At 35.8% G+C, this 22761-nt stretch overlaps 1 protein-coding gene across 1 annotated transcript in view; it reads right to left on the bottom strand.

The window, feature by feature from the left end:
* Positions 1–22761, bottom strand: part of LOC149571701 (uncharacterized) — a 319697-nt gene that overhangs the window by 281408 nt on the left and 15528 nt on the right. Inside the window, exon 2 of the mRNA XM_089813119.1 lies at positions 1979–2435. Within this exon, the coding sequence (XP_089669245.1) occupies positions 1979–2425 (447 nt within the window). The 5' untranslated portion in view covers positions 2426–2435. The remainder of the gene's footprint in view (positions 1–1978; positions 2436–22761) is intronic.

Below are 22761 nucleotides of genomic sequence, written 5' to 3'. Positions count from 1 at the left end.
GATATTACACATTAATAAATTTATCTTAGCAGGACATGAATAGAATCTCTCCCTTGACGATGGCGTTAACTCTTGGAGACTTTGTAAGGTCATGTGGGTAATCACAGCAGGTCTGAAACTTGCCAAAGTTGCCACAAGGAGCTTGATCTGCTTGTATAGCTTGAAACTGTGCTTGATTCCTCAAATTGAACACCTATATGCTTCTCTTGTTCATCAATAGTATTGCCGCATGGCTGAAAATGGAGAATTGGCATTTCCCAAATGCTGAATTTCAGTAATCTAAAGTATTGAACCCAAATTCTGATTTCCACTACTCTTCTAGGGAATTACCTTAAACTTTCCTCGCAAGTAATTCTCCCCACTATTAATAATTTTCACTAAATCTTCTTTGAAGCATTGAATCGGGTGGATGCCAAATTCATTCCCTTCCAAGAGGCTACGTTCTTGGCTGTGAATTGTTAAAATTTCCTCAATCATAGATCTGCAATACCTTCCTCTCAAAATCCGATCTTCAAAGCATCTCCGAATGCATCTTGTCTCCTTCATAAATCACCCAATTCCATTTCGCTGCCCACACCAAACTCTAGATCGCTCCAAACACAGAAAATAATTTAATTTTGTACTATTGTTAGAAGCCTCAACCATGCAATTCCATTCACACCAATTGCATTAACAAGCTTGACTTGAGTTTATTAAAACATTTGCCTTCTCCATATTTCAATACTTGGCTTTATTTTGAGATAAATTAATAACCCCTTACTTCATCCGCCAAGCCAAACTTAATTTAGTTCTTGCATTTTTATTGTTTGAATAATGAAAATAATAATGGCTAAGCACCCCACTGTTATAGTGAATAATATTATTCACTCATAAGAATTAATCGATAAAGTGAATATAAAACTCAATTTAATGGTGGTTTATTTTAAACTTTAAACTTATTAAGTTTTTTTATTTAGTGAAATTATAATATTCACTTATAACAAATTATTTAATAAAGTGAATTCATCATCCATCATTATAATTTACTTTAATTTTCACTTAGGAAATTTTATTTATTTTCCAAATTTAAATAATTAAATAACCCAAACTCCAAATGGCCCCCAAGTCTTTGCAATCACTCCATGAGCCTCCTCGTTAGTCCCCTGAACATCTTGTTAGCTTATGGGAACCTAGTAATAAGCCAACCTCCTGAAGACTGCTAGTCTCCTAGAAAGGGGACACTACATGTTTCTTTATTGAGAGTTTCTACGCTTTATTTTCCTATATTTGTTATTAATATCCAACACTACCTTACGTTGAATTGGATCAATTGTATCAAGTGGAGAGCTGCAGACTCTTGAATTTTTCTAACCATTGCCTGTAAATCAACGATGATATTAAGTTCCTCACATGATTATTGCTGCAAGGAAGATAAAAATTGTTGAAATTATACATCGTTCTCTCAATTTCTTAGGCCATTCATTATGGTTGACAGCAAGATCATATGTTCTTATAAGATAAGATTTACTACAAACATGTAAGAATGTTGCTTTACTATGGCCAGATAAGTAGGATTTCCTATGGCCTTTTTCAAGATCTCAAACACTTAAGGTGACAGATCAGATGACAACATAACCATCTTCATGAAGCCATATTTGTCTTCTGAAACTGACTTATTCTTTAGAGAAATGAGTTGGGATAATAGTTTGTTATTGCACTGCTCTAGGCAATTATCCAACTATAAACCACTTCAAGAGACTTTTGAAGACCCTAGCATAACAAAGAGCGACGAGAAGGGAAACATAGTAAACTTGTAATAATTAGGATATGCATTCTAGCTATGCTCAATTTTAATATCACAGGAAATCTAATATTTCAAGTGGAAGTTGACATAAGCAAACTAAAATTGTGCAGACTTAAATATAATTATCTAAAAATTGAAAGAGTGTATATGTTCATGAAAGGAAGCATAACAAAAGAAAAGGAAAGGTAGCTCAACCTGCTCAACTGGTGAAAATTCCAAGGAAAACCACCATGCACTATCTCGCTTCTCAAATTTATAGGGAGCATCAAGTCCATTCTCCTTCATTGTGACATTTAAAGATACCTCTAAGACAAAGCCTTCTTGTCTCCCTTGCCATTTGTCGGGGTTGTATTGAGGCAAGAGTGGTTTTCCTTTTAAAGCTTCAACACTCTTTACTTTGTTCATAGGAAACCTAATGACTGGAAGTGACAAACTATCGGGTTCAAAAAAAATTGATTTAGAGCATAACCGCAAGCGTCCTTTCATGTTTTGTAGTTGCCCGCTTGATGGTTTAATATTTTGAGAACTGTCGAGTGAACCCTTCCCACATGTTGCTATCCAATCTTGGACATAGAACTCCCCTTCATCCAAAAGGAGGTATGAAAATCGTTTTGATGACCAGCTACCAGAATCTCTCCACATGACTGCAAAGCTGCAGATGTAATAAGAAGAGAAAATCAGATTAACATTTTTTAAATGCTCTCATTTGCAGGAAAATAATTCTCATCAAATTTAGCTCATATAAAACAAGTAAATATCACAGTCTACTTTTGATATCGATCATTGAGATGCTAATGAAACATTATGCATACAAAGCCATTAAATCCTGATCAAAATATTCGAAAAGAAGGTAAGTAAATATATCACCCAAAAAATCCAACCATATACTAATAATCACTTACAAAAACTGAATTCAAAACAATCGCAAGATTCTTCAGAGGACTAATTTGAACCTAAAAATCAAATGAGACAGTAAACCAAAAAAATTATTACAACATAAAACACAAGTAGATATTACCAGGTGAGAAGTTGTCTCTAACAAAATATCTTGGGTTTATTCAAAGGGCCTTGAAACACAAACTCTCAAATCCTGAATACCAGTGATTGCAGCAATTGTTCCACTTCAGCAGTTCAAGATAACTTAAACTAAAGTGACAAAATCCATTGACAAAATGAAAGACAATGCTGAGAAATTGTTAATTCTAAACAAGGATTGGTCCAGCAATTAGCCCTGACCAGATTATGTGGTATCTCTGAGCCATAGATACAATGTACGTAGTGATCTCTTAATCTCGGGAAGAATATCATCTTAATATTTTTGATCTTTCAAATCCTTAAAAACAATAAGAAATAATTGGGAAGCCATGATCACTGCAGGTGCAATTGAGCACGTTCTTTTGAATGCAGCACACTGGTGAGCAGGTTACACCATCATGTTGTGTCTATCATTAAATCCAATGTAAGTTCAAATTTATATTTTTACACTACAAGAGTTACCTGGAAATGGATATGGATAAAGCAAATTTTCAATATCTTATCATACAGATGTTGTTAAGCACACAGATGTACTAAGAGAGATGAGGGGGAGGAGCAAACCAGTATATGCGGATTTCAACTTGATTGAACATTAATTACTATTAATAGTTTCTATATCATCAAAGCAGAAAACACCAATCTTTCTCTAAATCAACGTATCAAACCATGCGCAGAAATAAATACATAAGAACACTAGATTTAGGTGGAAACTAGAAAGGAAAAATGAGAATGGATGTTTTAATATACCATCCAAATCCAGCCTCACAAGTAGGAATAAATTAAGATATTTACAATATGAAATGGGGACCAACCTACCGAAGACACCAATCCGCAATTATATTTGTAGGTACCAACCTACAAGAGACACTAATCCCCAAATCCAATACCTGAGGACCTACTTAGCTTGTTAGACCTCAATCTCAACAATATGAAATCCAGACCTCCAGGACTGATTGTGTGCAACTTCCTTTTAATCTGCTCGATTTCAAAACTTCTTGATACAGTTCATATGATATTCAATAATGATTGAGATGCAACTCACATTACCAGCACCCTTCTACTACAAATCAATCATGACACTTTCGGATAATCGAACAATTTGTCCTAGTGGAATGAACATAGATCAACTATATATAGACGCGTACATACATACATGTATGTTTGGATGTATGTTGGTATGCGTATGCATATATATATACATATATGTTTGTGTTACATTAATTATTAATATATGTTACAATAATCATGACATTTACATGTCCACTTGGAACAAGGTTAATGCATATACAAACCAAACACAAGCATAACCCAAATCAAATGTGTAATAGGCCAGATCCAAAAGCCCACACATTACTTAAGAACAATGGACACACTATACATCGCCTAATGTATAATAATCATGTCCCAATAGTCATTCATATGCCATATCCAATGGGCGCGTATTAATGTCCAGCACATAAATCCAGAACAGCAACCTAGAAGACCAACTCAAACAATGTACACTCCATCCTTACTAACTTCCTGTCTGATGAAGATTAACCTCTAAACTCTAGAATCTGAAACAAAATATGTTAACACTCTCCTTCCAAAATGCAGATCATGACTCGATTGTGGCAGAATGCGAAGCAAAACAAGTTACCAATATAAAAATATTCTAAGGAACAGACCTTAGTAGCACACCACACACCATTCTTGATCACCTTAGACAACAGTAATTGATGCAAGATTATAATAAAACATACTTCGACTGATCTCACCAACATAGCTGGTCACTGGACTTCCGGAACTCAAATGCTCAAACATATACATGGCAGAAGTAATTTAATTTCCAGGTACTAGGATGAACAACATACTAATCTGCTATTACATTAATGACTGACACCTTTGACAGCAGTGAAAACACATGTTCAATAACAAGTCAATATGATGACTAAATGTTTAATTCTTTGGTAATTTGAATATATTTGAATGCCTTTATGTGGTCGTGATAGCCACAAAAATTTCTAGACACTTGAAAAATGGCAGTCATAAAGCAAGGAACAAGTAAAACTTTTTTTTTTAATTCCACACCGTAAATCACATTTCACACTTCAATCTAATATTGAGAAGGCTTGATATTGGCCTTTCAAATATCTATTGTAGCATTGCTATTTCATCGACCCAAAACTTTTTTTTGGAGATCGGATGATATCAGTGTCTCCAATTCTTTCAAGACAGTTGTCCCAACAGTATATGACATGGTTCTTGGCCACAACAAAACTTTCCATGTTTTCTCGAATTTTTTCCAAAGTATCATCAAAGTTAAGTAGAGGTCCCATCTCTCACCAAAACAAGGAATCATGTTGATAATCTTTAGAACACCTTCCAGCAACGTAATGAAATTGATAGTTGTTGCATATAATACTGTGTTTTGACTGCTCTTCTAATTTTTGTTAATAAAGTTACCTCCCCACTTGCTCAATGGTTTACAAATATAGATTGATGACTCTGCTCACTTTAGTAAGCTTAACACAATTATGGTAAAGCTTAGCAAAATTATGGTCATTGTTTTCAACACTTATAAAGATGATGTGACTATATTCCAATTTTTCTGCAAAAAGGAAAATTGTGGTGATTAAAACCACAAAAACATGTACCTTTTGGCAATATCTCTGCAAACCATTAAAAAAATACTATCTATTTCTCTGGATGTTACCAAGAGTAAAAACAATTGCTTTTTAAGGCATCCTAGTTGCATAGAGAGTGAGAAAGTGAAAGAAAAAAAAAAGTGTACACCATGAATCATAGTCCACCTACTTAGTCTCAATAGAACATAGAATTTGACTTAAAAAATTCAACAACTTATAAGTCGAGGACGTTGAGTGCAGCATGTAAACAACGTACCAAATTTAAGGATACTTGCCACTCCTCTACTCTTACAAGATGCTACTTACTCAACTCCAAAGAGGAATTGAACCACATATAGCTTCATTCAATCTGTCAAGAGAAACAACCTTACCTCTAAACAATGGGAGAAGTTAGAGGCCATGCATAATGCCTTGCAGCTGCTAGGTCAACATAACCTTAGTATCATCAGACTCTAGACTCACGTTGGACTGTTGATCTCAAAAATGCCATGCAGATTGATGAGTTGGAGACACAGAAGGGATTGGTTGGGACTCCATCTGCTTGAGGTAGCCTTTTATACTGGCAGTGACTCGGACTCAGGCTACAATTTTAGTGCAAACCTAGATGCATCTGTTGATTGAGGACAGATATTTTTTATGTTTTAGTCATTTTGTTGTTAAAACTTGCAGCCTTTCAACAATTTGCAGTATTCCTTGCATAATATCAAGGTCACCAGGAGACAGGGAGACTTGGAGGTCTTCGGCACTATACTGGTACTGGTATTGGTACTGGTACCGGTACCGGTAGGATTATTTTTTCGAAAATAGGAGATGGAGGTACTTGGAGATGGCAATTTTTTTTAATATTTTAAAGAGTTTACTATTAAATACAAAATAGTAAAACTATTAAACTAATAGACAAAAGTAAATACTACTAGTAAGGTCACATAAATATAGAGTCAAATAGTTCGAAACTCATTACATATCTGACAGTAATATCTGATTTTTGAATATAGCATGTGATCATTCATCATATAAGATTAATAGTCGCTGAGATCATCATTAAATATTCAAATTTTTTATTCAAAAATATATGATAGATAGATGAGATTTTAACGTCCATGAGGCTAAGAAATAGCCTATGGGACACTATACCCACTACACCGACTTTGTTAATTCAGTTCGCTTTTTGTGAAAGCTGATGATGAGACCACTAAATTTCTCAATGTTTTTTTTGTTGAATAGGTTGTACCCTAAGTTGTCAAATAGGATATCTGCAAATTTGACCCTGCCGTCCATGTGTATGCCTCACATTCCAAAATGAAGTGTTGTTCAGTTTCCACCTTCCCAGAATTGCAAAACAAGCAGATTCTCTCTTCCCAGAGTTTCTTTTGGTTGTTTCCACCACCCGGTCTCGCATCGACATTGATGGGAGTTGGTCCTTAGTTGTGCAATGAGTGTTTTAGCTCTCCACGATATTATGGCCTCTATATACTCCTTTTGGCGGTGATCATATGTGGGGTTGAACTTGCCGATGTAGTAAGTTTTTTTTCTACCAAGCCCCTTTCCCCAGTTTCTCTTATGAAATTTCTTCATAACTGTTAACTCCAGAAATTGCACCCTATCTTTGCAACAAAATACTAGAGATTTCTGGAGAACGTGGGATCAATCCAAGGTGTGGATGACCTAAAACAGGATTGAACCTCTAGGTTCTAGGCTGGTTCCTATTGGATTTTGCAATGGTATATCACTTGATAACAGGCAACTAGAAAAGAAACTTGTGAGGAAAAGAGATAAGAAAGATTGATAATAAACAAATGCTTAGGTAAAATGGTGATACACCAAAAGGATTGTGATGAAAACATTATTTCCTTGAACACAAGCTGAAAACTTTGAACAATTGATAAACTAATACAATTTCTAACACATTGATCTGCACATAAGTATTTCAAAAGAAGACCAAATACTTGAAGGTATTAAAAGGAACTTAGTCAGATTTAACACATTCAATTAATTGGTATAATTTTTGACCTAGAATAATAACAGTGACAAAAAGATGCCTAACAGGACAAATCTTAAAGGTTTCAGGATAACACTATAAGAAATATCAACCATTAATCTACATACAGAGACATGACACCAAAAATAGATCTCCAATGCTCAATATATTCCTTCAAGGTTCTGAAAATACATTTCCAATGTGAAACAATACTGAAGACACAGTGAATAGTAATATCTGATCTTTGAATATATCAAAAACCTCAATATTGAATGCCTTTTACAAGTACAAGTGATAGCATATATCAAAAACCTCCTTCACCAACCAATAAATGATCCTCAAAATGAGGAAGCACCTTTGGTCGAAATCATGGAAAAAGGCTACAAAAAAAGGAGTCAAATCTTATCAAAAATGACGACTCACTACCTCATAACCCCACTAAGTCATAAAATAACCTATGACTCACTCAGGAATCCCCAAAAAACACTCTAACTGATCATAAAGACACTCAAAATGCCTAGTCAAAGTCTAGATTCGACCTACAACTGCCTCCTAGAAAAAAATTTCATGATTTTAAATGATAATACTAAGTCTTTGAAACTCTTCATAACTCCTAAGACTAAGTATTGCACACATGTCATATTGACCCATTGGTCATAAGACGAATTCAAATTTCCCTATTTCCCTCTAATTTGCATTTAAAATATTAAAAAAATATTAAAATGACTTATAAATGTCATTTAATATTTTGTTTTACAATATTGAAATAATGCAAATAGAAACCCTTAAAACAATTAAACTTCCCCATTCCAAAAACCCACGGCATAGTCTTGGAAAAAGAGAAAGAAAATTTTTTAAAAAACCCTCCAAAGCTGTTGGACTTCAATATTTATAAAATATGATTAAGGGCATTGTATTTCATTTGATAACCCTAAAATCATTCATTCTTAATGTGAAGGTTTTCTGAGAGAGCTGCTGCTAGGGTTTGAGGCAGCAGCCATTAAGGTTTTCTCCATCTGCAATCATTTTGGGCACGCTTTCCTTGAGCCACCATGATTTTGGAGGTATTACTGTTGTTTGTAGCTGCCAATATTTGATTGCTTTGAGTGTTTGAAAGAAATATGAAGGTAGAGAGTTTCTTGTTGCACTTATAGCCACATAAAGTTTCATTGAAACTATGGAGATTTTCTGAGATGTTAAGTGGCTACGGTTTTCTGCTTGGTCACCATGATTTTGGAGGTATCTTCTAGTTTTCTTTGCTTCTTCTTGGTATCTTTATGGGATTTTATTGCTTTCTTCATTTTTTTTTAGCATAAATGAAGGCTCATCTATCCTATTGCTGTTGCCGTTTTCCTGGACCTTTCATATTATTCTTCATTTGGAAGCTTTGACGTGAGCTGTGACTCTGGGCACATTTTTTTGTTTGATTTGAGCCCACCATTGAAGGTTTTACTCCACCTTCATGCTTTTTTCTGATATGGAGTTGGCTTCACGGGCTGAATCTGAAAAACGTTTTCATTTGCAAAGGTTTTTAAGAATATTACTTTTATTTCTGCTATTCATAAAATCTTCCCTATATTGCTTGATGCCGTGACATTTTTCTGCGTTTTCTGCTTCTGAGAATCATGATTCCTCATTCTAGGGTTTGCATATTGTAATATGACATGATTTTTGCTTGGAATCTTACTGCCATGGCTGCACATCTGCTGGGTATCTGTGTTATCCATCGCTGAACTTTCATTTTAGCTATGACTGTCACTTAGTACTGTTGGAATTTGTTACAATCTATGAGTATTTCTTAAGGATATTGAGGCCGGTATCACTGATGAATCCCTATTTTCTGCATTTCTTAATCAAATCTTAAAGTACACTGTTGTTTTTGACATTAAAGATGGCTCCTATAGCACATTTATTCATTTTCTGCCTTTTTCCATTTGCATTTTCGAAATAAGTTGAAAGGTTGGAAGATAAAAGGTTTCACTTGTTTCTTATCTGCCTGATTTTCTACTGTTGTTTCTCCTGGGCAAATTTAAAAATTTACCCTTAATACTATGACTGACTGCACTTTTCTGATGGTTCTTATTGTTTGTGATTCTGATGGTTTGGAATACTAGTAAACCAATCACTATCTATTATATAAGCGAAACAGACTTGATTTGTTCCATCCGTTCATGCTTTTTTCAATTCAAGGGACCTCAGCCTCAAGTTGTTAAATGTGAATTGTAAGTCCATGACTTCCAGCTGTAGTTGCTATGATCTCTTCATGTATGTTATGAAAGATTTCAGCAGCAAATCCTTTCTGGATGTAAATCTTGTAGATTTGTCTTCATTATTACTGATTCACCACTTCTGATATTTGTTCTGTTCTGAAATCTGAATCATGCATGTACTTTTAATGTTTCATTCTATTCAAGTTGTGGCTTGTCTTGCATATTTGTGTTGTCCCTTGATGCGATACTATGAAGTAAAAGGTTTCAAGTGTAAACTCATCCCTTCAATACTACTTTTAATTTGGTATTCTGACACTCATGACCCAAAAAATATCACAATATATCCCCTTGACAGCCATTTGCAGTTGATTTCTATTGTAAACATTCAGTCATGATCTTTGAAAGGTTTCATTTCTATTTTATGCAAGTACTTGTAGAAGAAATGAAATATTTGAGCAGATAAGAGGAGGTTAGCTAGCATTGCTTAGATCATATGATCTAACTCATTTTATTTTATTGCAAAACCTTGAACCTGAAACAGCGGAAGCAGCAAAACACACGCAGCAACCTTGCAAGCAATCAGCCAGTCATAAACAGGCAATGACTGGCTCCTTATGACTCTTACTCTCTTTTATTTCATTCACTTGTACACTTCCACTTGCATAGAATAGGATCATTTTATAATAAAAGCTACTCCCAAAGCTTGTGTGGGAATAACATTACATTCAGTTTATCCATTTCATTTATCAGATGTTAATATCATTTTTTCATATCTTTGAATGATTAATACAAAGAACAATTAACATATTTCAGTTGGCTCAAGATAAAACATGATAGCAGTAGAAGTGAACTGAATGTAATAGCTAGTCACGTGCATTTGTATGAAACCCTTTGCATTCAGAACTAAATTTCAGCATGCGCAGAAATTTACTAACAATAACAAAAGCTTTTATTTCTTTATTGTCGGTAGGACACATGTTGAAATGGATATCCCATTTGCTCATCCTCTTGATGTTTTGTTGCATCCAATTCCTTTTACGTTTACACAAAGCATCCTCAAAGACCATTTTAAGCCATCTAGTTGCCTCCATCTTTTCAATTTTTTTAAGATAGCTAATGTGGTGGGTCATAGCATGAGCCTCAATACATATTGCTCCCAGTTCACAAAGCATGATATCATAGGGGACCGTGCATTTGATTTTAAACTTGCTGGTAATCCAGCGCTTTTGTATCATCTCGATTTGTCTCCATTGTAAGTTTGAAATGCTGCTGGCCATTATTTCACAACCATAAAGAACCACCGGTAGCACAAGAAGCCCAAACAAAGTTTGATTGGTTTTCCAATCCCAAACCTCAGCATTGCGACACCTATTTTTCAAAGCATAAAGTGCCTTCCAACCTCCCAAAACCCTTATCTTTCTACAGCCATCCCAGCTTAGACTTTTGTTGAAGTCAATCCCAAGGTATTTATACACCTTATATTAGCGACAGTCTTAGCGGAAATATTTCTTAAGACAATATCGCACAAAACACTAGAATACTATCGGGCCCACAAATAATCAAATTATTTTCCATTCAACATTCAAAGATATCGCAGTTAATGAAACTAAAAAATGTTGGGTCCCATGCCATTGTAAGTCACAGACTACCTCCAATTTTCTTATACCGATACTTTTAGCCACCCATATTATATATATATAGAAACGGATGCCTTTGTTTGGTCCTTGCAAAGAAGGTAATATCTCATAATATCCATGCCATAAGTGTCCATCTCTGCATGCATGAATGGTGGACTTAATACAACCCAATACAACACTGATGAACTCTCTTTGTTCAATTATATCTTCCCAATATAGCACATGTGCTTAAAACATATTGTTGACTTTGGGGACTATGAGAAGATGTCAAACAATATATTATGTGTAGCTTCATATTTGTCTGTGCGTTAAGTATGGTAGTGTGTCGTGCTATTAACTTGGGAATGATATCCAAATATTAACTCCCAAGTTTGTCTGGCAACTAGTTTATTAGCACAATAACCTTCTCACATCCTTATTGATAATCTCCTTTGTATCACGTGGATGCCATGTGATTTCTGAGCGAATGAGTTATTTAACTGCCTTCTTAATATTTGCTACTTCTAATCACTATGCTCTTATCACACTCCTTTATGTCCAATTCTCCTCTTAATATTGATTGTATTTATTATAATGAGTCTCCATTATACAACCTCGATGGTGATCAAATTATGAACTCTCTTAGACTCTACCTGACTAATGTTCCCATTCTCAAAGTACCTGTAGAAATATAAGAGGCTTATTATACTTAGCATTAGTTTGTTATTCTCCTATCCTGATTGTCTATTCTCCTCATTTATGATCACATATTCTTGTGACTTCATATACTTGTGACTTTAGATTGAATATACTTATCATTTGATTTTGTTCACATAGAAACTCGAATCTTCACTTGTAGTTTTGAGTGTTTTCCACAATATATATTTACCATTTGTTGTGAGTCACGTTCATTAGCATCGCATGCTTCATTTTACAGTTTAGACAACATTTTTTTCTAGTGGTTTTGATCTTCACGTGCATGTCCTCTAAACACTTGTGTGCTTATACATATAGATTGGTGCCCAAGAGTATTCACCTGAACCTATGTATGATGCCACATGGGGTGATGATGAGTCACTTTTGCTAATGACCAGTGTTTGATTATCTCTGAAATGTAATTGCATTCAAAAAGAAATGACTTTCCAAATCAACATTGCTTCCTTTTTCTTCTTATTTCCCATTCTATTGGTTGCCGACACCAATATTAAGTGTCGGTTAAGTGCCCTCATGTATTTTCATAAAAAGATCGGTTGGCATATCTTCCATGCAGATCTGTCATTTTCCAACGATATTAGAGATCTCTCTAGTTCACAAAATTTATGGTGATACTTCCTTTGTTATTAAAAACTTTGTCAAATCACCCTTCTCACCAACGAAATTGAGTTTGGTATATATCTTTGTCACACTTAGTGGCAGTACTTTGTGAAACCTCTTTTAACAGCTAAATCAATCTTGAATTGAAATACAATTGACAACCTATTTCTCTCTCATAATTAACATGCTTTGATAACATGTTTTTATCAGGATCGCTGCAAATGTACTAAGCACTGCCATGTATGTGGTATGTGTTTTCCAAATGGAGCAACCTCTTATATTTATAGGAAAGTGAGAAAATAGACATGTCCCATGAAGGGACATGTCTGTTCATTATCAGAATTAATCTTATAGACATGTCCCTTCATATATATATATATATATATATATATATGAAATTTATCCAAGTAAAGCTACAAAACATCAACAGTTTCCATTATGAGTTGTAATTTGAGAATCTAAAAGCATCTATAAATGTATAAGAATATTTGTAAATGATTTAACTTTTGTAAACAACTGTAAAACATCCCAAGTTCATCAATGGATCTTTGAAGTCTACAAATAGGAAAGGATCTTCATGGACAGAAACAAATTAGCATTTTTAGCATTTTTTTTCATATGAATCCCTATGTTCTTTCTATGTCGCAAATATCTCAGCATCAACCTAATGAGTACTCGTGCAAGTTCAGCACTAAAATCAAAAAACAAAAACTAACTACTCAAACCCACAAATAGATATGGTGAAAACTCAACATCAAAAAGTTTCCATGAATACACACCAACTATTTTGTGCATTTTGCAAATCATGTCATAAATATCGAAACATGGATTTCCCTCCTTAATTTTGATATCACTAACTGTAGTGCACATTGCATGGTGTATAACTACATGGTGCAAATGTCAAGTTTGAACCCTCAAAACTGATTGCACTCTACAAGCGACAACTTTGAAGCTACAAATTAACAAAAAGAAAGTCAAGTCAATGTGGTTAGCTGCTGCAAAACATGATCAACTGTAGGAGTGCAATTCATGAGGCTTCTCATACAACCTTGTCCAAAGATTTCATTTAACATCAACTGGGAGGATGTTGTCATGCCCACCTATGCTAACATGATTGGCATTCATGAGGATACCAGTTGTGCTAATGTTCAAAAGTAACTTTCTCTGCCTACACTATAACTTTGTAATGGTGAAAGAACAATTGGCAAATTGTGAGGAAGTTTAGGCAATAAAGAAATAAATATTGTATGTTTATACTTTGAATGACACTCATGAATAATACATGCTATAATATTGCGAATTGTGAATCATGCATGCTTTTAGCATTGATCTCTATAATCTCTCTTCATGAATCATTTAAATTTATGAACTAGTGCTCTCTCTAAAAATGCTTTGAAGACAGATCGAGAAGCAACGGGATAATGAGATTACATGCAAAGTCATGCAGGCTATAGAAATGAACATGGGAATGCTGCTTGTAGCCATGGGACTGAATCGGTGGCACATAACCTCATTAAAGAGAAGAGCCTATTCAGACTGTCATTGCAATTAGTTCCTTGGAAGAGGAAGAAATAGCATTTAGAGGGAAACTATTCAGCTGCATAAATCAGTTTCAGAGGGAGCTTGAAAGGCAGATTTAGAATGTCAAGTGCTTTGCAGAGGATCAGCAAGCTTGAGTAGCAGTGTGAATGCAAAAGCACATAGTTGAACAAACATTAGAGCCAATTTCTGGTATTTTGATAATCTAAGCTATGAGAATGCTGCCCCATTGAGAGGGAGTCTCAACTAAGGAGAGGTCCCAACATTCAGATGATATTTTATGTATATTTTAATGAGTTCTTCTCTGAGACAGAGAACTTCAAGGTGACATCCCTTGTTAATGAGTTCTTCTCTACGAGAGAAGTTCGAGGTGAAATACCTTGTTAATGAGTTCTTCTCTGTGAGAGAAGTTCAAAGTGAAATCCCTTGCTAATGAGTTAATCTTTGCTAGAGAAGTTCAAGGTGGAATCACTTGTTAATGAGTTCCCCTTTGCAAGAGAAGTTCGAGGTGGAATACTTGTTAATGTATTCTTCTCTACAAGAGAAGTTCGAGGTGAAAGCCCGTGTTCCGCCCTCCAACAGTAGCTATGGTGGATCCACCCTCTTGAAGTAGCCATGGTGGAAGTCATGAATGTGACTCCATGACATTGTTTTTTTTGTAAGCTGTTACATCCTCTAGGAGTAGCTATTGTGAATCTTGTTATACTGAGTTAAAAAAATTACATGAAGAAAATTTGTGATGAGATTTTTGTTGACATTCCTTTTAGTTGCAGCTATGTGTTCTTGCCATGAGATGTCATATTGAAGATCTCGATCTTGCGAAGAGGGAGTGTTGAAGTCAGTAGTTGTATTAGAGATCTTCATTCAAGTCTTTGATCATTTGCAGCAAAGTTCTCAGGAATTTAACTTGTGCCTTTGTGCTCGTGGTCTTGTATTTACCTTTCAAATGGAATTCTTCAATCCTGTTGATTTCTTCTTCTTCATCATCGTTGCTGTTGTGATGTTGTCATTCTTTCTTTTTATCTTTGTTTCGTTCGAGAACTATTTTATTCAGTGTAAGTGGTGACTAGGCATCACTACTATTATCTGGCATATATTGTCATGTTACTGTTTTGCATCCTCAAGCATGTATAGGTTCTTTGTCAGCATTAAAAACTCGTGCATCAGTTACTATTATCAATGATTCAATTTTGTGCTCGTTTCTCCATTTGATGATGTCGGTTTATGCCTTACTAATGTTGTCTCTAGTAACCGTCGTTGGTTGGAGTGTATGGGTGATTGTTCATGGTTTGGTTCCTACTCAAGGCAATAAATATTATTCTTCGTGTCTAGCGATGTTATTGGCGCTTGTGTGAATGTCATACTCAGCGTGAATGTGATATCAGTCTTGATGTTTGGATAGCAATTTTGTTTTTATTGTATGTGTCTTCAACAGCAATATCTAATCTTGATGTTTGTATTGCAAAGTATGTAAACAATCAATGAAAGGAGGTGTGGATGGTTCTCCTTGAGTAAACAATACTTAAGTACTGTGGGCCTTCAAATTGTAGGGACAGGCCTTAATAGAGTGCCCCAATACTTGGCATTTGTCATAGAATGCCTTTCGGGGACAATTATTCATTGTGTCCTTCCTTCTCACATTGTGGGCACCATAGTTCTTTTCCTTCTCTTTTCTCCTCCTTGCTTGTAGTTAGTTCCCGCATCATCCTCATCATGTCCTTCCACAAAGCTTGGATAGTTTTAGACTCATCCCCACTTCCTTCTAAACTCTCGCTTCCACTTCCATGTCTTCTTCCTTTAGTAGTTTTGCTTTCACTCTCTATATCCATTACACACGTACCTACCTCAGCAAATGATGATGATGGAACAGTTTTCATTTTCCTCCTAAGAAAGGGAGTTAGCCCTTCAATAAACCATCTTTTCTTTAGCTCATCTGCAGGTTTGTAATCCAGTTTCCCTACCAACTCCTTTAGCCTCCTACTATAAGCTCTCACCAATTCATTTTTACCTTGTCTCATGTTGTATATCTCTGTTACAATCTCATCATCATCCCTTAGGAATTTAAATTCTTCCTTGAAGGTTGTGTAGAGATCCTTCCATGTGGCCTTCTTCCTGGCCTCCAAGTCTGTGTACCAATCAATAGCCATACTCCTTAAGGTGGCAGGAAATACCTTTAACCATTCATCAGTGTCATTCTCCCCATTCGTCTACCATATAGTTATACAAATTTTACAATGTTGTGTGGGATGCCCTGTAGATTTCAGCAGTTTTTGCTTTCCTGTAGCCATTCTATCTCTTCCACTATTTGTCTTCTGGGTTACTAGTGTTTATCAAACACCTCCTAGTTGTTGGTGTACTCATACTTCAAATTTCCCGTACGACAGGATTCTTCTGAATTTGAATTCTCGTATGGCGGAATTCTTGTACGTTAGAATTCTCATACGACAAAATTTTTGTACAACAGAATTCTCATACAGTAGAATTCTCGTACATCAAAATTCTTGTACAGAATGGATTTCTCGTTCAAGATAGATTCTTTTACAGGATAGATTTTCTCGTACATGACATATTCTCATACAAGATTGATTTCTCGTACGAGACAAATTTCTCGTACAGGACATGTCTTGCACACCAAGTCTCCATGACTCTAGCCTCCGAGTCATTCCACACAACCATATGAGGTCGGCGGTAATCGAAAGCTCATTCAGTACAGTGTTTTGAGGAACCACTCCCTATTGGCTTCCTCTTGCATGTACTGGCAACTAAAACTTCCCTCGTTTCCACCAACCCTTGTCACCTAGTTTGTCTTTTCCTTTCCCGTGGTTGTTTACGACTTGTACTTGTGATAGTAATAGCCTGCCAATTATTCCATCCGCCTATAGCGGGAACTCCAAGATCGAACTTAGGCAATGGCGCCAAAATGTAGAATGGTTACAGTACAGGATAGATCAAACATGAATTGCATTTTACCGATACCAATCTAAGCAATTATTACAAATGGCAATCGTACCTGATATTCACGAGGGAAATAGTATGGAGCATGTTTCTTCTCCAAAATTGATTTGAGATCGAGCTATCATCAAATCTGAGTCAAAGAGAAGGATATAGAGAAGATGGCATTTAGGTGTCATTGTGGCCATCTTGAATTTGTACTTATGCCATTTAGGCTAACTAATGCTCCATCTACTTTTCAGTCCACAATGAACAGGGTCTTTCAACATCAGTTAGGGAAATTTGTGCTAGGCTACTTTGATGACATCCTGATGCATGGTAGGACATAGGATGAGCATGTGCGACACTTAGACAATGTGTTGAGCATTATGAGCAAAGAGTCCTTGTATGCAAAGGAGTCCAAATGTGAATTGGGATTATCAGAGTTATTATATCTAGGTCACATTATTAGTGCTCAACGAGTATGCATAGATCCTAAAAAGATTCGTGCTATTATTGAATGGCCTACTCCAATGAACTTGACACAATTGAGAGGATTTTTCGGGTTTGTGTGGGTTCTACAGGAGGTTTGTTAGTGGATATTCTAGACATGCAGCACCCTTGATGGACTTGATGAGAAAGGGGGCTTTCTTATGGACTCTTGAGACACAGGAGTGTTTTGATAAATTCAAGAAATTGATGACTTCTTGTCCAGTACTAGCATTACCAAATTTTAGCAAACCTTTTGAGTTGCATTGTGATGCATCTGGCGAAGGTGTTGGAGCGTTCCTTATGGAGGACAAGTACCCGATTTCCATAATGCATGCTTTGGCCATAATGCATAATGCATGCTTTGGCCATAATGCATAATGCATGAGAGTGGGAAGCTCAAGGGGCCTAAGAGGAGCTTTAGCATTTATGATAAGGAAATGTTAGTCATAATGCATGCTTTGGCCAAATTCAAGCAGTACTTAGTGGGTAGCAAATTCATCATAAAAATCGACCACAATAGCTTGAAACATTTCCTGGGGCAGCGAGATCTTAATAACAGGCAGCGGAAATGGGTAAGTAAATTAAAGGCATATGACTTTGATATTACCTATTTAGGGGACACAAAATGTAATTGCAGATGTCTTGTCATGAAGACCCCACTTGAGCTTGATGAAAGATATATCAGAGGATTGGAGACACTTGATCCTTGTAGAGTACGTAAAGGATACATGGGCATCGCGATTCATAGATGGATCGATCCAGAATAGTGATTTCACCCTTGTGCATGAGCTCATCATTTACAAAGGGCGCATTTATTTGGTGTCAAGGTCAAATGTGAGAAGGATTGTGTTGAGAGTTTATCATAACTCACCTATAGTAGGACGTCTAGGGTTTTACAAAACCTACCGGCAGATTCATGAGCGTTTTTCTTGGAAAGGGCTCAAAGCTGAGGTGTTGCAATATGTTAAAGAGTGTCCTACTTGTCAGCAGAATAAACAGGAGCACTCTTACCCAGCTGGCTTACTTCAGCCACTTCCAATTCATGACAGAGAGTGGGAGTGTTTGTCCACGAACTTCATAACAGGACTACCGAGAGCCCAGGGCGGAGATTGTATATATATTGTTGTTGATCAGCTTATGAAGTTTGCCCACTTCTTCCCAATCTCAGCTACGTAGTGGCAGATTTATTCTTTAAAGAGGTATACAAGTTGCATGGCTTACCTCAGAGCATCGTCAGTGATAGGGACAGCAGGTTTATGAGTCATTTCTGGCAAGAGTTGTTCAAATTGTAAGGGATAGAGCTCACTCCGAGTACTAACTACCACCCCTAGACAAATGGTCTAATAGAGATATTGAACAAATGGGTGGAGGGATACCCCCGGAATTACATAACAGGGCAACAGAAAGCTTGGGTTAAGTAGATATATCTATGTGAGTATTGTTATAATTTAACTTATTACATGTCTATCCAGATGTCACCATTCATGGCATTATATGGATATGAGGCACCCACTTTCATGGATTTGTTGCTATCAGATAATAGAGTGCCCAGTGCTAGAGACTTATTACAGGAGAGCCAGGGCATTGTAAAGGCTCTTAAGGAGAATACCACTAAGGCATAGAATTAGCGGAAGCAGTATGTTGATCAAGGAATGAGCAGACTTTTGAGGTAAGTGATATGGTATACTTGATACTGCAACTTACAGCCAGTCAACTCTCAGAAAGAGTGGTGCCGCGAAACTTAAGCCACGTTATTATGGGCCTTTTAGGGTGATCAAGAGAGTTAGAGAGGTGGCTTACGAGTTAGATTTTCCAGCAGAGAGTAGAGTCCATAATTTTTTTCATGTGTCACGTCTCAAAAAGACATTAGGACACCAGATTGTTCCTTCTACAGTGCTTCCACCCTTGGACAATGAGTGGAAATTGATTTTAGTACCAGAGACTATCATTGAGTTCAAGGAGAGGAATTTGAGGAGATGACACTATTAAGGAGTACTTGGTAAAGTGGAAGGACCTACCAGTAGAGGATGCCACTTGGGAGAGTGAAGAAATTTTGCAACATCTGAAGTTGAGATTGCTTGGGGACAACCAATTTCAAGGGAGGCGGACTGTAATGTTCCCATCTTTTTAGCCTTTTAGTGGAGTTCTTAGCGTTTACATTCTCCAAAGGCTAAGTGAAGAAATAAGGAGAAATAGAATAAATTAATTTCTTATTAAGTCATTAAATAAATTACAAAAAGGTGATTTTATATTTAATTAATTTAATTAAAAGTGCCTAAAGTTAAATAAATTAATTAAAAGTATCTTCTAGAAGGAGGAATTAAATATTATTTTATTTCTTCAAGGAAGAAGGTCCATCTATTGGAGGAAAAGAATAAATAGGAAGGGCAGCCTCATTGTTGATCATCGAATGTGTTGCCATTTACTCCACCTGATAACTTGTGGAGCCAAGGGTTTCTGCAGTTGCTACGTTGATTGTTGGGAATGAACACTCCTATTGATTTGCATAATTGAGGTGGTGAAATATCTTCTGAAGGGTTGCAACTATTAGAGAAGACAAATCAGTCTTTTCATTGTGCCAAATTTGTGGCAGGGCCAAGGTTGTAGAGTGAGATTGAAGGAATAAGTAGGATATCGCTACAGTGATCTGCTATAGTGCCACCGCTACTACAAGAACTCGCTACAGTAAAATCCAAATTTTCTTGAGCAGTTTCCAAGTTCCTATCAATTTCATTTTGTATAAACATGGAGGATAGATTTGAATATCTTAGGGCACGTGTAAGAATTTAGAAATCATTTGTAATCTGATTTATATCAGAGTTTTACATCAGAATTTGTTGCCCTATTGTCTTATTGTTGTAGATGCATATTTTCTCATTTATAGTCAATGCTCTATGCTTCAAAAATATACAAAAAACATTTGCATCTTCATTTAAAGTTTGGCATTTAGAAAAGAATAAGAATTTAGATCTACAATATATCCATTGTGTGCAAAGTGTTACACAAAATTCTCGGGGTAGAAATCAGGAAATTAAAATCAGAATTGCAAGGGAAATTACATTGGTATCAGAGCTTGCTTGCAAAGTGTTTGACAAAATGTCAAACGACTGAATTATTAAAGAGTTTGGTATTTACTGAAGTTATAACCGGTTAGGGTTATTACAATTTAATCTGAAATCTGAATTAAAAATTTATCTTTTGACAAGCTGGGTTATTTCCCTTGAGGAGGGTTTTTCCCAAGATAATTTTAAAGTGTTATATATTATTTTATGTTGTTTGATTTCATTTGTTGCTTATTTATACTCTGGTTTTGAAAACATTAAAATCTTCAATTTCAAATTCTATATATTTCATATCATCCATTGATGACTTAGTAAAACATTTGATTATTTTCTCAAAAGTAAATCCAAAGTCTTTAGTCTGTTCAGAGAGTTTAGGGCTCTTGTTGAGAATCAAACTTGTAAAGGATTAAGTGTGATGACTGACAATAGTGGTGAGTTTTTCTCGGCAAATTTTGATATGTTTTGTAAGGACCATGTGGTTGAGAGGCATAAGACATCTCCATACACCCCTCAACAGAATGGAGTTACAGAAAGAATGAATAGGACGATGATGGAGAGGACTGGAAGTATGCTTTGTGGTGCTAGCCCCAAACAAAGTTTTGGGCTGAAGTTGTAGCCATCATCTGCTATTTTTTAAGCATATCTTCCACATCAGCACCTTTTGCTAAGACATCTAGGGAGGTGTGTTAAGGAAAGAAGCCCTTGTTGAGACATCTTAAATTATTTGGTTGTGTGTAATGTTTCCTTCCTAGGAGATAAGTAGATGAGCAGAGGTTGACCAATTATCGGTGTTCTCATAAGTCAACAATATGGACAAGGGACTCAGTCAAAGGTTTATGGAGCTTTGCAGGGACTCAGTGAACCGTTTCAAACACTTTGATGGCAGTTCCTACATTTAGAACTAACTCCTATTTTTTAGGGAATGATTGAGAGTTGGTTCCAAGGCATCTATAGACCATTCCAGATGATTTGAGTCCATCTCCACCTAAAAGACCATTAAGCAGACAAAGATCCCTTTTGAGCAGTTTCGTTTGGTTGGAGAAAAGTTCCTACTTTCTAGAGTGAATTGCTACTTTTTAGGAGTATCTAACAATTAGATTGCAAGACTCAAGCAACATCAGTGATTGCAATGCTTCAGTTGGAATTCAGTTTTGAGTTTAGATTTGGATTTTATGAATAATTCGGAAAATAATTTAATATTTCCTAAGTTGGTTGGAATAAATAAATAATAATAATGTTACTTTATATTATTATAATAAAATAACAAGTTGGAGCCCCTTGTGCAATGATGCCTAGGAGACATAGTTAAGTTGTTTCTTAAAAACAACTTAATTTTATTAATAAGGGAGCCTAAGGGGGTTGAGGGAGACATAAGAAAAAATATATTTTAAAAAAAAATTAAAAATACAAGACAACCCTAAAAATAAATTAGGGTTTGAGGCCAATTAAGCAACATGTTGGCTTCCATTTGCATCATTCCAGGTTATTAAATTCACATCAGCATTGAGTGGAGCTCTTGGATAGTGTTTTCAGCAGATAAGAGGCTCAAGAACAAAAACTCTTGGCTTCTATCAGGCTTGGACAACACTCAGCCATCGGAGAAAGGAATTGCATGGTCTATCAGCATTTGAGAGCAATTTATGCTCGAATTTGTTTTTGATAATTCATATTGGATAGGGAGAGGGCAGAATTAGTATCAGAAATTGCAGATCTAACATTAGTGGAGACCAAATTAAGGAGTTGCAGGCAAATTTCCAAGCCGTGCAGCAGCATTGAAGAGAAGGGAAACCCATTAGAATTTGAATTGGGGAAAAATTAACATGATTCCAGTATGCATCAGATAAAACAACATACACAGTTGCTGAACAGGGCGATTTCAGATTCCACCAGTACCATAAGAGGCTGTACAGCTGTATACAGCAGCTGATGTCAACAGGGGCAGAGGTTTGGTTAAAGATCAGAATTAATAATCAGATCAGGCTACAGACATTATTGGAGCAGATAGAGAGTCATCAACAAATTTACTATACCTGAGATGGCTGCCACATTGCCAATTTGTTTGCAGAAGAGATAAAATTGGATAATTTTAGTAATGTGTTAGACGTTAAATTTGTTCATATTATTTCAATATCAGTAGTTCGTTGGACCTTGAATTGCAAATCATTAAAAATAAA

Source organism: Cupressus sempervirens, chromosome 2 (genome assembly GCF_028749045.1).
Source record: "Cupressus sempervirens isolate cs-2001-9-10 chromosome 2, ASM2874904v1, whole genome shotgun sequence".
In the NCBI taxonomy this organism is placed as follows: Eukaryota; Viridiplantae; Streptophyta; class Pinopsida; order Cupressales; family Cupressaceae; genus Cupressus; species Cupressus sempervirens.
The sequence above is the reverse complement of the archived record's forward strand: the minus strand, read 5'-3'. Positions and strand labels throughout refer to the sequence as shown.